General features: G+C 38.1%; 1 protein-coding gene across 5 annotated transcripts in view; it reads left to right on the forward strand.

Annotated features, from left to right (window-relative positions):
- Nucleotides 1-16,114, forward strand: part of LOC5567467 (transmembrane channel-like protein 7) — a 100,463-nt gene that overhangs the window by 81,207 nt on the left and 3,142 nt on the right. For all 5 annotated transcript variants that reach the window (XM_021852786.1, XM_021852787.1, XM_021852788.1 and 2 more), the window contains one exon: nucleotides 15,972-16,072. In XM_021852786.1, the coding sequence (XP_021708478.1) occupies nucleotides 15,972-16,072 (101 nt within the window). The remainder of the gene's footprint in view (nucleotides 1-15,971; nucleotides 16,073-16,114) is intronic.

Genomic DNA, 16,114 nt, shown 5'->3' on the forward strand with positions numbered 1-16,114 from the left:
TGCCAAAATTCTGGCCAGACATGTTCGGTTCAATGGTACCTAATAAAATGCATAAAGCGCACGCTAACCTGGGACCATTCTATAGTCAGTTCTCGATAACTCGACATTGAGAGGGCCATCAAGTTAGGGAGGTTTCGAGTTACAGAACACAAAACCAGTGCAACTGCGATCCAAGGAACCATCCAATTAACCATGAAAACCAACTTTAACTATCGTAATTATAACGGTCCGCTAACTGGATATTGAGATATGAAATATCAAGTAAAAGAAAGTTGACTGTATTATCAAAGTTGAGCCTAAAATTTTCTCTCACGTGGATTTTGTTTACAGTGAATACCTACAGAATCAAGGATTTAACATGTTTGAAGATATTGAAAAAAAAAAACCTTTTTTGGTGGACAATATATTGATTTTACCATCAGTATTGAATATCAGCCTCTGACATTACGGCGTTACAGCATTTGGCATTACAGAGCCGTTTGTATAAAGAATTTATTTTTATAAATTCTTTAAAGGCACAGGCGGTAACGGATGCGGGACCGGTTCGGCCAGAAAGGATCACACCATCTCGGCTGAGCTGTAAACGAATGAAAGTGAACCAACACTAAGTCGACAAACTTGTTGTTGTTCATGCTGGTGAATCGGTTCCGCTTTCCATTGCCGTTCCGCTATCATTGCGTTTGCGTCTTTATTCGTGGATATGATGGACGTATACGTATGACGTTCTAGAGGCTTGGCATGTTCGGCAAAGTGGTTCATTTTGATAAAATAAACAACTCTCTCCAAGACGTCAAAATTCCACAGCCTACTGTTTTCGAGTTATTGGTAAAATTAGACCAAATTAGTGAAAATTCGTTGTTTTCACCGAGTTTGATATTTTTTGAGAAACAATATTATTGGTTGATAAAATATAACCAACACAAACTCGAGAGGAAAATTTTTAATACTGCGACGCCTAAAAATTGAGATTTAAAAAAATAGAACCATTTTTGTACCTTAATATCTCCAAAAGCGCAAAAAAATCGCAAGCTCATATTTTCAGGCAACACAGAACAATACTAGGTGAAACGGATGTCAAAATTTCAGGGAGGTATATTTTGGTGTTTTTGAGATAATTCAATACAGTTAAATTTCCATGAGTCGATCTGAGGAGGCGATCGACTTTTAGAAATGACAAGTCATGGAACAAAAACTTTTAATTTTGTGAATGTGTTACTTTTAATACAGAAAATCAAATTATAATGTATATTCCTGTCGATATCTCTAAATATTAAATTTCAGAGCGCACGGTCTCTTGTTATGAGCTTGTAGTTTTGGTTTTAAGCGGAAAGAGTGTTTACTGATCTTTGAATGTTTTAAAACGGAGGATTCAGATTGAAGGTAGCGATTTAAATATTCCTTCGGCTTTGGCAACTGCTAGGTTGTTTAAGCTTAAATTTATGTTCAAATTCCGGTGATTTCCTTAAACGGAAAGCTTCCAAAAACTGTAACAGACGAATATTCAGATGAAAACCAAAGCCTACTTGTACTGTAGGCATATAAAATAATTTCATGAAATAATAAAATACTTATATTTCTCAGCCACGAAAATGTTAATCGCGTAGTGAAAAAAACTTAGAAAAATGAAAAAATCTCAAAAACACCAAAATATACCTCTCTGAAATTTTGACATCCGTTTCATTTAATTCATTTAGCTCTATATTGCCTGAAAATTTGAGCTTGCGATTTTTTTGCGTTTTTGGAGATATTAAGGTACAAAAATAAATCTTTTTCCAAGTTTTTTTTTCATTATTTTTCTGTTTTTATGCTTCGTATTATTAATTTTTTTCCACCTGAGTTTGTGTTCGTTATATTTTTATCAACAAAAAATATTATACGACATGGTTCTTAACCCGTATAGGCCTGAGTGAAAGCCAAAATTCTAAAACCCTCACCGCTCAGCGAATTCTTAATGGATTCAAATGATTTTTTTGTCAGTATACTGGCACACATAGCTAGTTTCTAGAAGTGGCCAGAGGAACTTGGAAATATTCCTGTGGTCGGAGTTATTCCGGTGGGTCACTGGGTCGGGTAAAAAAGTGTCGTTGTTACAGAAAACTTTGCCGAAGACACCAAATGCCGGAAATGGTTCGTCACCGAGTTATTAATATTGTCCCGCCATATTGCGTCCCTGGCCCATAGTGCATTGATATCTTCCAAATAATATCATTTCACATTAATTCATTTGTCAAAATTATGGTTTATATGTAAACACTAGACCTTGTACTTACGTGGCTATTGGATCACTAGGTATTTTTGTGTGTTCCAATAACCGCTCATGCAAAAACAACATTTTAAAAAAAATGTCTATTTTTGGTAGTTGCGCCATTTTGATTCATATTACGGACACTTAAGGCAAAGACAAATTAAGGCTTCAGTAAGGTTCAACAAATCGAAACACAAATAAATGTCGTCGTTCTGCATGAAACCAGAGCGTAAACTTAAATTTCGAATGGTGGATAAAGATTCGGATTCCATATCTTGAGTTCACTTATATAATCAGAAATGTTCGGCCTCTTCATGAGTTTTATTCCGGACACAACCACACTTTTGCTTCATATTCCGAATACTTTGATTCGAATTCCGAACAGCTCTTGAAATACACAATTAGAATGGTCGAATCATAAATTAAACGTGCTAAGCTGGTAGAAAGACGTCAAAACTGGTTGAGCATTGTAAATTCCTATGGAAAATGTTTACTTAAATCGTTTTTCAAATTGGGAACTTTTTAGCGTCAAATTGTGAAACATTTCAAGTGAAATCTTTCCCGTACAAAGTAGAGTGTCCGGAATTTGAAGCTGTCCGGGATTCGAATCAAAACGATACTTTATACAACATCCTTGGTTTTTCATATTCAACATAAAATACCGTTTCACTCGAAATGTTTCAAAATGCGCCGTGGAAAAGTTCCCAATTTTAAAGATGATTTTTATAAACAATTCACATAGCAATCCATGAACATTTACAATGTTCAATTAGTTTTGACGTCTTTCTAACGGTTAAGTGCGTTTAATTAATTATTTGACTATTCTGATTGTGTTTTTCAAGAGCTGTCCGGAATTCGAATCAAAGTGTCCGGAATATGAAGCGAAAGTGTGGTTGTGTCTGGAATAAAAATCATGAAGAGGCCGAACATTTTTATTAATCAAAGTGAATTAAAGATGTGGAATTCGAATCCTCACCCACCATTCACATTTTTAGTGTTTGCAAGGCCTGATTACGCTAAAGTTTTTTACAGAACGATTCAATTTATATGTGTAGTGATTAGTTGTACTTTACTGAAACCTTAAGTGTCCGTAATATGAATCAGAACGGTACCTCGCGATCTAGATCATATATGAGGATCTTGCGATTGTCAAGCGCGAACGCTTACCGCTCGGCTATCGATGCGGTTGAATTGAGAGGAACCAAAACGCAAAAAAAAAGCGTTCTTGATAGGGTAGAAGCACCGGTTTTGGCCATACGCCAGTTTTAGCCATAGAGTATTATACACCGTTTTACATAGCCAATCAGCATGAAACCTTTTGTGTTCAGTAGATCACATTCACATGATAGAGCTACATTCGTTTAATCGTCCAAATTGATTCAAAACATAAGAAAAACAATTCATTTTGCTCATACTTTTAACTCCCATACACCTAATTTGGCCAGGGCACTCCCAATTCGGCCACTCTCATGAGAAATCAATGCGATTGGCCAATTTAGGAACCGAAGATAAATATCTGGCCAAAACTGGTTCCGTCGGCCTATATTGACCAACGGGATTTTTAAAGCGAAACAATGGTTTTAGCTCACTTTTGATATTTTACACACATAATATGGATTGAAAGCTTGCATTTGATATATTTGTAGTATAAATACGGCTTCCCATTTAATTTTTATTGACATTTTCTCTTAGGCTGGCCAAAACCGGTGCTTTTACCCTAGCTCAATTGTGATTGGAATAGTAAATTTAAGAACTTGTTCATGGTTCTCACTACTTCAACGCTTGTTTCAGTGATTAGAGGGTTAAATTAAGTAGCCCGTCAATCGTTTTGGCAACAATGATGACTATTCAGCTTGCATTTCAAAGTGATAAAACTCAGTCTTGATAGTTTATATTGACTTGAAAAAGTATCACTGTACGCGCTAACATGCATAAATTATGCTGATACTTTTTCAGCTGTGTCAGTGCAAACCCAAATGATTTTCTTTGATTCGAATTCGTGAGATGAATTAGCAACAATCATCAACGACGCGTGCAAATTTCAATGACGGCCTACTTCGCCTTAAAAGTCTTCGGCAAAGTTTATGGCATTATTAGAATCACCCGATCATTTTGAAAAAAGAAATTTCTGAACGGTTTTAACATTAACTAAAACCCTGTGAAAGAAAATTTAAGGTTCTTTCATGTTCAATGCAGTCAACTCTCCCTTATTCGATATTCCATAGTAAAAGTTGAATTTCATGACTACCCCAATGGTTCCTTGGATCGCATTTGCACTGGTTTTGTGTTCTTCAATTCGATGCCTTACTATCTCGATTATGTGTTTTTTTGTTTAGAGAATGCGAATGCATTTGTTTCCCAATTTTATTTTTCATTGAAGCAACGGTGATTTGTAACTACACAATTTATATCACCAATTGGAGAACGGAAGCACTTCTACGACCACGACTCTCGTCAATTGCAAGACATAAGATGAAATTTATTCTATTGAAAAGATTACCCTCATTTCCATTTATTGAGGTCATTATACCAATCGTCAGAAACAATTTGTTCCATGCGCGTGAAATATACTCTGCGCTAATCAAGCAAGCACGATTGTCATGGACTCGGATACCATGCGGCCATCTAACGTAAGAAGATACAAACTAAACATTTTATATGATGACGATCACATAGGAAGACGAGTGACAAAGATGATCTAGATTCTAGAGCAGAGGTATCCCGGTTATTGCGGTTGTATCCGCCGCCGACTTACTTGTAATAAGTAAATTACTTAATTGACTGCAAGGAAGGAAGGTTCAAACAGGCAAACGACCAATAAATGGTTCGAATGGTTGGAATCATGGTCGCTCCAAGTGTAATTTATTATCCGCAATGTGAAAAGAGATGTCGCAAATTGAGATGTAGATGAAAGCCGCGCGACTCGTAGAGGGGAGGAGATCTGATGCAAATTAGGTCTCTAATTGAGGGACAGCTGTATGTGCGAACTGTTTGTTCGGTGATAATTGCGGGGGTGAGCGATTTTTTATGAAGATGTTTCGCATCATTTTAAGTGTGAACGTTTTGCATAACGGATATTCGGCATAATGATAATTATATGCCTTCTGTAAAATGCTATTTGGTCTTGTATGAAACTAAATGAAATGGGTCAATCCCGATGTGTGAACGGACGTTTTTGACTGATTATTAGCTTCATATGAGATTAAAGCTGACGTGAAAAATGTATCACTATGATTCTATATATGTAGTGCACAACCCAATAAATTTTCAGCTCCATCGGTTCACTAAAACTCGAGATTTGCTTCCACAAAGTTTTGATGATAATTGTTAGAGTGAGACAAAAGATAGGGAAAATAACACGGTCTTCCGTGTCATCTTAAGTGGTTATAGCAAGTACACACATTAAGAAATATTACACAATTAACACATTTGTTGGCCCTGAAAAGGGCCGATTGAACTGTGATATTCGAGTAACACGAACACACATTTTAACGGCGCACATATTGGACTCCTCGTCCGATGCGGTTTATGGTTGCGATGACGATGCGGCTTTGGCTGATTTTCTTCAGCCATCTCGTACAGTGCTTACGCTTTCATGAACTGTGTTCATGATATCAGATCCTGCTTCATGATTTCATGACCGTAATTGCCACTTTTCGTACCAAAAATAAGAATCATAAATGAAAGATGACTAGATCCATGAATAGTGCTTATGTTTCCATGAATTTTATTCATGGTTCCAGCATACAAGCTTCACGATTTGAGGATGATTTCAATTGACATTTTTCTACGCTTAAAATTGAAAACGTAACGTTCATGACTTTTGGTCATGGTGTATTTTCATAACATAAAAACACACTTTCCTCCCGAAATCATAATTCATTCTCCTTATTTCGAGTGCCGCATTTTTACCCGTGCAGAATGAGCCTCGTGCATGGCAATGACAGCTGAGCACTGGCTGGTAGCAACGGATTTCGTGCCGAAAACGATTATGCTGGTCACGTGAGAGCGGCTTTAGTCGCGGTGGATTCGACATGCGTGTTGTTCCATTCGCGTCCCATTGAAAACTGAGCTGAGAATGCGAAAGGCACTCGAGACTTGCTCGCCGACCTTATTCACAGTCTGACGGCAAAAAGAAGAATGAACGAAGAAGCAGGAAACGGTCTGCTTTTATAGTGCGAAGCAGAACGCAAAAGAAGCGTGGAAAACTGCTTGCACGTGATTGGTTGCGTAAGACATTTCCCAATTTTCAATAGTTTGTTGTCGATAATCAATAGTCTCCTCCATTCGAGAAAATTGTTGTATAAATTTTCGACCGATTGGAGGGAATATATTGAAAATCTATCGATAAATGGCGTTATTAGTGTTCAAAATCTAACATAATTTCGTGACGGTCGCAATATTTTAGATTTTCAATCAATACCCTAGGGTGCTTGGCATAAGGGGTTTTTCTCGACCGAATTGTCTGAAACTTTGCAGTAAGAAGCGCTTCAGTCCGTCGCATATTGTGGCCAAATATGAGCTCTGTAGCTTTCAAAAAACCCCACTGCCGAAGTGAATCAAAAGTGCCAAGAATAGGATCCGGTTCCCTATATTGCCGTAAGACGTGGTTAACGTCAAAAAAAAACCATTTACACATCACTGAAACCAGTATAAATATTGCACATTTTCGTCAATCTTCTTCTTATTCTTGGCATTAATGTCCCCACTGGGACAGAGCCGGCTACTCAGCGTAGTGTTCTAAAAGCACTTCCGCAGTTATTAACTGAGAGCTTTCTTTGCCTAAATTGCCATTTTTGCATTCGTATATCGTATAACAGATACGATGATACTCTATCCCCAGGGAAGTCAAGGAAATTTCCATTACGAAAAGATCCTGGACCGATCGGGAATCGAACCCAGACACCTTCAGCATGGCTTTGCTTTGTAGCCGCGGACTCTAACCACTCGACTAAGGAAAGTCCCCGACGATCTATATGTAGTTTAAAACTGTAATGACTGGATGGAACATTTATTATACCAGCTGACTTTAAAGCTCCATAAAATTTACTTGATGTTTGAGACACGCGAAAAGATTATTTTTGTTCAGATGTTATAGAACCTAAGTAGAGCTTGTCCTAGTCAAATTCGCTTTCTAAACGTTTGAGATAAAAAACCTAGCTGAACAGTTTTTTAATTAACTGGCATTAGTATTATATTCCAATAACTTGATTAAAAAAGGAGATTGAGATTCAGCAGGCGGACACTCGCGGACAGACTTATCGTAACGGTGAAAGAGATAAGTAAAAGATACTTGTAGGTTTCGGAGCTTCGTAGAGATACGTGTTGTTCGTTCGATGTCAGGATAACAAGAGAGACCGACAGTCGTCAGATCGTTTATTAGAAGGTATTTGCTATAAACATTTGGCAAATACACTATGAATCAAGTTTACGCCTTTCGTAATACAATTAAGACGATATGCCTTTACGGCAAAAGCACTCTAATAATAATCAATTCAGTGGACATATCAGTCCTTCCTCTTTTAGAGTTATTCGATAAACTACTGGAGTTTAAAAAAAAAACTAATATTATCATTGAAATTTACAAACAATGTAAAAAAAACTAGATTATCAATAATACTCGAATTCACTTCTGAAATGATTTCTTCTCTTTCGTTTTGAACGTCGTGGCTGGCCATCGAGCGCCACACTTGTCTCAATCTTTCGTTTCCTATTCGGTTTGACCGTTGATGTAGCTTCTTCCAACTCGAACTCCGGGAAACCCCGAAATGGTTCTTCTTCATCGCTCGTTTCTTGTGGCGGTGATGCATCAGGACTACTAGGGGAAGACGGGGTAAGAGCGCCCGCCGGGGTAAGACGGACCACCTTCAGTTTGGCATGAAAATGGCAATTTTCTTAAAAGTTCACTAAGCACTTTCCATAAACACAAGATTTTTGACATTCCGGAGCATTTAGTGAGATATCTACATCAAATTTTTCATAACAAATGTCAACAACAAAGTTTCTGCTCGTCGATATTGAATTTGATCTAAATTTAACAGATGCTCACTTAAGGATTTCGGAAGGGATTTTTTTGGAAAAGCATAACAAATTACCCGTCCATGCTTTAACAGAAATGTAAAATATGCTTCGGTGAAGTTAAATATGAATTGTAAATATTAAGCTTTGAAATGAGGCCATAGTTGTGAAAACTGCGCAAGCGGGGTAAAACAGACCACTGTTGACGGGGTAAGACCGCCACCCCTAATTTATACCAAATAACTGAACAAACCATTTTAAAAGTTGTAACTACGTTGTAAATTACTTTTCAAGTAGAATGAAATCAATTTGTGAAAAAATACAAGCCAAATCCGCATATTATTTTCCAAAATATGGGTGTTTCAAGGTAATAATAAGTATATGTTTAAGTTTTTTGAAAAAAATACCCCTAAAAATGATTAAATATCCACGTTAATCAATGTAAAATTCATAAAACATAATACTTTTTAGAATCACAGGGAACTGATATGTTTTTTCGCAAAATTGTGTACGAAAATAGTGGTGGTCGCTCTTACCCCGTAGGTGGGCGGTTTTACCCCGTCGCCAAAAATAATCGTGATAAGACATCACTTTGTTAGAGCTTCAAGAAACAAATATTTTTTAGAAATACAACATCTGTGATATTTTTTGCCTAAGGCTTCAAAAAACGACATGCTGCGTCGAAAAAGGATTCATTGATTCTTGTTTTTGACATAAGAATTAAATTGTTTAGGCGGGCGGTCTTACCCCGTCTTCCCCTACTCAGGAAAGGTTCCTCGGCGTCGACTCTTGGTAGTGGTAATGGATCAGGCTTATCGACATTGGGATCGACATGTACCACCATCCTCCGACGCACCTCTCTGCTCGAGTCATTGGCGATCTTGATTTGGCTTCTGTGCGCGGTTGTAGTTATTCCGTTTCCAATTGTAATCTGTAACATATTTTTACAAACACGTTTTAGAAAATGCGCTTTAAGCCATTTAGCCTGGTGTCGGGGATTATGGTTTTTGTACCATAGTACGTCTCCCGCCATCAGACTGTCCATAGGATCTTTACGAAACGCCATACTACAGTTATCGTTAGATCCAGAAGACATCTCATCATTGCGGTTATGGGTATTAGTATGTACATTTGACTTGCTAGAATGTCGTTTTGGATTAATCAAATCGATTAGTAATTTATTTGTTTATGCTAAAACTTTTTCAGAAGGTAGGAAACCCTTCATCGTCGAGCTGTTGTTCCTAAAATTTATTAAGAATAAGCTAATCAAGTTATCCAATTCCAATTTCATATATTCTGGGTCGAGAAGCAACTTTTTAAAACGTTTTTAACCGTACGAACGAGTCTCTCCGCCTGGCCATTACTAGCAGGATTGTATGGAGGACTATTTAGGACCCTTATTCCTTGCCTTTCAAGAAATTTCTTAAAATCAAATGCATTGAATGGAGGACCGTTGTCAGATACTAAAGTGTCTGGAAAACCAAACTTTGCAAAATATGCTAATAACTTTTTCATCACTTTTGTACACGATGTGCCTTCTCTCATCCACTCTACTTCCACCCATTTTGAAAAGCTGTCAATAAGAAAACGTGTTGCTTGAAGTAGAAAAAATCAATGTGTACTCTACCAAATGGTCTTGTGGAAGGTGTCCATTTAGATTCAATTTTCTCTTATTACTCTGTCCTGGTAAAGCAAACAACCTTCCACTATTTCCAATTCGTGTTGGTTTGCAAAAATATCCACAAAACGTTTATCCAGTCTTTGAAGCCAACCATGGTGCATAAATCTTATGATTTGCTGCAAGAATGAGTCAGTTTTTGTTTGTTTGGCAATATCCTCAAAATCAATTGGGAAATCATTACTGAAATTTATGTGTTTGATGCACTGTACATCTAGCTCTTTAGGAACCGACTGCTCCAATGGGAATCGCGAACAAAAATCGGCATTTTCCATTTTCGCAGAAGGCCTGCACTGAATTTCAAAATCGTATATTGACAACTCCAGAATATAGCGCTGCAATCTTGTCACAAATATCGCATTTTTATCTTCTTTACCAAAAATTCCAACCAATGGCTTATGGTCGGTAAATACCGTGAATTTCTGTCCATAAAGATATTTATGAAACTTTTTTATTGAGCACACAAGTGCCAGCGCTTCCAAATGGAGAATTGGATATTTCTTTTGAGCTGAATTGAGTGAAAATGAAGCGAAACTAATGGGTTTCTCCACACCATCAATGCAATGCGCAATAAGTCCATAGCCTGAAGTATCAGAGACAATTACAATCGGTTTTCTTGGATCATAAAATTCAAGAAAATCTGTTTCAAGAAGTAAATTCTTCGCGTTTTCAAAAGCCTTGTTGCAATCATCATTCCAGTTAAATTTAACATCGTTCTTCAATAAATTATACAAGCAAAATAACTTAGAAGACAACCCTGGAATAAACTTGTTGTAGTAATTGAGTAAACCCAAAAATGATTTGAGCTCAGTTACGTTCTTTGGTGTTTCTGCATTTTGAATTGTGGCAATTTTACTTGCACACGGCGACAAACCTTTTTCGCTAATGTTATGCCCTAGATATTCTAAACTAGTAACGAAGAATTTACATTTCTCCCAATTTACTTTAATATTTGCTTTGGACAATCTATCCAAAACAATAAAAAGTTTCCGTCTGCAATCTTCCAAATCTTTCCCTGCTATGAGAACATCATCCAAGTAAACATACACATTCTCAATATCCTGCAAAATCTGATCCATTATCTGCTGAAAAATAGCTGCACTAGAGGAAGCTCCCTGTGGCAATCTATTGTAGGTAAAAATACCTTTTATAGTGTTTATTACCATGAATTTTCTTGAACGTTCAGTCAATGACAATTGGGTGTAAGCGCCTTCCAAATCAAGTGCGCTGAAAACTTTACACCCTGCCAATTCAGCAAAAAGATCTTGTGCAACAGGTAAAGGATAAATATTAGGAATAATGAGTTTGTTTATCGAAACTTAACAGTCAATTACTAAACGAATATCGTCATTCTTTTTTGCTACAACTATAACAGGAGATGCCCATTCACTTGTTCGTATCGGAGTTATTACATTCTCTCTTTGCAATCTATCTAAATAATTTGAAACTTTATCCCTCAACCTGAAGGGAACGTCATAAGCTTTTCTAAAAATAGGTGTGTCTGTTTTAAAAACCAACTCGGCTTCATAACCTCTAATTGGAGAGGAAAAGTCTTTAATGAAGAAATCTGAAAATTTGCTTTTGATTTCATTCGTCAGTTCATTGTTTTTATTGCTAATCACATTATTTACAGGTGCTAAATTGTCAAAGAAGTCACGCCAATCGGGAAAGAAGACGTCCAACCATGTTCTTCCCAATAAAGGAACAAAATCATGATCACAATCCAACACTAAAAGTTTTAAAATTTTCCTTTTATCTCGAAATTTAACATAAACCACAGCTTCTCCAGCAACTTTTAAACTGGAACCATTAACCACAATTAATTTCTTTGAACTTATCTGAAGAGGAACATTGAAATTAGTCATAAATAACTTTTTCCCAATAACAGAAACAGAAGCTCCGCTATCAACTTCCATCTGCAATGTCTTCCCCTCTATGGTTAGTTCTAGTAAACAAGGGCTACTTATTTGGTTAATTGTTGAAATGTGCATACAGTCTAATTCACCTTGATCTGAATCATCAGTTTTATCCTCCCACGCCATCCGATGGACAACTTGTTCTCCATACTTGAGCCAGGATTCTCCAGATCAATGTTGTTAATTGGATCTTGCTTCAATTGCTTCAGTTTGAGACACTTCCTTCTCACATGCCCCCGCACACCACAATAGCTGCACCATCTCTGATCGTATATGGGTTCCTGGCTGCGCTTCATTTCCGCTGGGTAAACCTCTGCATCTTGGAATCTGCGCTGATATTCACGGAACCGCACCTGCTTCGATTGTCTGGACTGCGAAGAGGATCGATCGTTGTACCTGTTGTATGGTGTAGTGCTGCGTTCGGTACTTCTTGTCGGGGACTGAAACTGGGACCTGTACCCTAGCCGGCTTTTTACCGGTCCTCGGCCGCGCGATAAATTCGCCATACGCTGTAAAACAGCACCTCGACCTCCAGTAAGGCTACCGACAGAAGCAATTTGCGTGGAAATATCGTCTTTTGTTAAAGCTTTGGCATGAGAAGCCGCCATTTCCCAAGTTGTAATCATTTTCTCGGCTTGAGCTAGATTAAGTTTTTCCCCATCTTAAGCCAATAACTTCTGTCTCAAAGCGTCATCCGACAAACCAATGAGAACACGATCAAGGATGCGACCGTCTTTGTCGTCCTTAAAATTACAATACTCAGCTTGGAGTTTTAGAGAAAAAAATCAGGGGGGGTTGTGTACAAGACACGACCGCATGACGTTAACTACGCCAAGTGATTTTCTGCATTTGAATTTTAGTCGATTGTCAAAGTTGCAGCCTTCCTTTAGTTCAAACTCTAACATAATATCGTAACGGTCGCAACATTATAGATTTTTAATTGACACCCAGTATATTACCGTAAGACGTAGTTAACGTTAATATATTGCATTTCAACTGCACAGCAGCAGCGTCCACGGAAACATTCTCAAATTGCCGTATTGTCAATTATTCGTAATAAATTAATTATTGTATGCTGCTATGAGATGAATTGAGAAATTATAGCAAGTATGTGGTAAACACATTAGGGAATATTACACAATCAACTCTTTAAAACACATTTGTTGGCTCTGAAAAGGGCCGATTGAATTGTTGAATTTGCGTAACACGGACACACTTTGACGGCGCACTGGTTGCAATCTTCCTCGCCCGAAGAGATTTTCGGTGCGGATGGCGATGTGCGCTTCAACAAGCGGCTTTGGTCGATTTTCTTCAGCCATCTCGTACAAACAGCTTGTCTCTGGTAACGAGGAGCTGAGCAGGTTTGGAGGAGCTCTTACCAGCTCGAAAGCGAAAACAGAATGAAACCGAATTCAACGAAGAAGGGATGCTTTATACCCTTAGAATAGCAGGTGATGCTCCTCCTTTCAAATTCTTCGTTTTCTTATCTGGGAAATAGGCTATATGAAACTGATGTCTGGGTAAGGGATGTACAAGATTAGCATTATGCTGTTATTGCATCCCGACGGCACTGCAGCAGCGTCCTCGGAAACATCGTCAAATTGCCGTATTGTCAATTATTCGTAATAAATCAATTATTGTATGCTGCTATGAGATGAATTAAGAAATTATAGCTAGTATGTGGTAAACACATTAGGGAATATTACACAATTAACTCTTTAAAACACATTTGTTGGCTCTGGAAAGGGCCGATTGAATTGTTGAATTTGCGTAACACGGACACATTTTGGCGGCTTTGGTCGATTTTCTTCAGCCATCTCGAACTAATTTGGGAATATTACACAGTCAACTCTTTAAAACACATTTGTTGGCTCTGAAAAGTGCCGATTGAATTGTTGAATTTACGTAACACGGACACATTTTGACGGCGCACTGGTTGCAATCCTCCTCGCCCGGTGAGATTTTCGGTGCTGATGACGATGTGCGCTTCAACAAGCGGCTTTGGTGGATTTTCTTCAGCCACCTCGTACAAACTTACCTTTGCGCCCCGATTCCTGCAGCGCCAATTCTGGAAGCGCGAGTCTTGAGCGATTTCACAATCCGGACGCTGGTGTTTTGCCGCCGCTTGATGATCAAGAGCTTGCCTCTGGTAGCGAGGTACTGACGGCGCACTGGTAGAAATCCTCCTCACCCGATGAGGTTTGCAGTGGCGATGACGATGGGCGCTTTAACAAGCGGCTTCAGTCGCGGCGGCGTGTTGTTGTTCCATTCGCGTTCCATTGAAAACTGAGCTGAGAATGCGAAAGGCACTCGAGACTTGCTCGCCGACCATGTTCACAATCTGACGGCAAAAAGAAGAATGAGCGAAGAAGCAGGAATCGGTCTGCTTTTATAGTGCGAAGCGGAACGCAAAAGAAGCGTGGAAAACTGCTTGCACGTGATTGGTTGCGTAAGAAAGGGGTCGAAATTTTCCCAATTTTCAATAGTTTATTGTCAATAATCAATAGTTCTCTCCATTTGAGGAAATTGTTGTATACATTTCCGATCGATTGGTGGGAAAATATTTAAAATCTATCGATAAATGACTGAGTTATTAGCGTTCAAAATCTTACATAATTTCGTGACGGTCGCAAAATTTTAGATTTTCAATGGACACCCAGTATATTTCCGTAAGACGTAGTTAACGTCAAAAGAAAATCGCTGGCAGTTTCACCAGGTTGCTGAATACGAGAACCGAATTTAAAACGTTGAATTAAAGCTGAATCCGTCTTGTCTAGTTTTTGCTTAAGTTTCTGCACCAATTCATCAAGCGGAGCTGCGTCAAGCAATTGCTCGCTGAGATACAAATTCTGTGCCACTTCAAAAAGATATTCGCCCCCCAAGAGGAACATTTGGTCCTTCTTATTCTCATCCGCCACCTTATTAATGCGAAAATGATAACCAAAAAAAACCTGTTTCTTACCTCTACCAATCCTCCGGAACGTCTCTGGATGACTTCCGATACCCTTCGTTACTGTTGCCACCACGAACGTGAAAACTCCACCGCCGTGATGATGGGGAATCCGACCTCTTGAAGGTTAAATTCCAGCCGCCGCTCAGGTGGTAGTGCACTTTTCTGCTGCCGCCTCTTGCAGCGAAGGAAAAAAAATCACTTCACTACGGTTTCCTGCTTTACCTCGTCGCCAAATACCGTTTTGTCTCAAATTCCGAACAGACTCATATTCCGAACACTCGGTTTTTGTATGGCGACTTGGTTGAAATGTTTCGCTGAAATATGTCATCAAATCACTACGAAATGGCTGTCAATTGCAATGTAATTTTAACGTTTTCAAATCTATTTTATAGCTCTGGAGTAGTGATGATTCTCTAGTTCAAGAGCAGTAAGACTAGCTCAGATAAATTTATTTGCGAAATTATTCATTTGAATAAGATGTATTCGTGCTGTTCGGAATTTGAGTCAAGGTGTTCGGAATATGAGACAGAATGAACACAGTGTTCGGTATTTGAATCAAAATGTTGTTCCATACTTTAACGTAAAAACAATAGTAAACAAGTCTAAATAAATGTTTTTTTCGGTACACCCAACAGCTAAGGGTTAGCCTTTGTGAAGAAATTTAAATTTTCACAAATATCATCTAATGTATGCCTATCAGATGCATTTGAAGTCACTGCTGACCTTAAGTGTTCGGAATATGAGTCAAAACGGTATTATATTCCGATAACTTGATTAAAAAAGGAGATTAAGATTCAGCAGGCGGACACTCGCGGGCAGACTTATCGTAACGGTGAAAGAGATAAGTAAAAGATACTTGTAGGTTTCGGAGCTTCGTAGAACTTCGTTCGATGTCAGGATAACAAGAGAGACCGACAGTCGTCGGATCGTTTATAGAAGGTATTTGCTATAAACATTTGGCAAATACACTATGAATCAAGTTTACGCCTTTCCTAATACAATTAAAACGATATGCCTTTACGGCAAAAACACTCTAATAATAATCAATTCAGTGGACATATCAATTAGTTATTGTACTACAATTTAGATATTTTTCCATGATTTCCATCTGATTACAACATTTACTAAATGCTACATTGTGATGTTTTTCCCTATTTTCAGAAAATCTTATCAACGAGGAACGCACATGGGAGGAGATCCAGGAGATCAAATCGATGCCTGTTCCGATGGCACAAAAGCGAGAAATGAAAGCACAATTACAGGTAGGCCTTCACACATTTCAATCTCAAACGTATTGATTAATT

This window comes from Aedes aegypti, chromosome 3 (assembly GCF_002204515.2).
Source record: "Aedes aegypti strain LVP_AGWG chromosome 3, AaegL5.0 Primary Assembly, whole genome shotgun sequence".
NCBI lineage: Eukaryota > Metazoa > Arthropoda > Insecta > Diptera > Culicidae > Aedes > Aedes aegypti.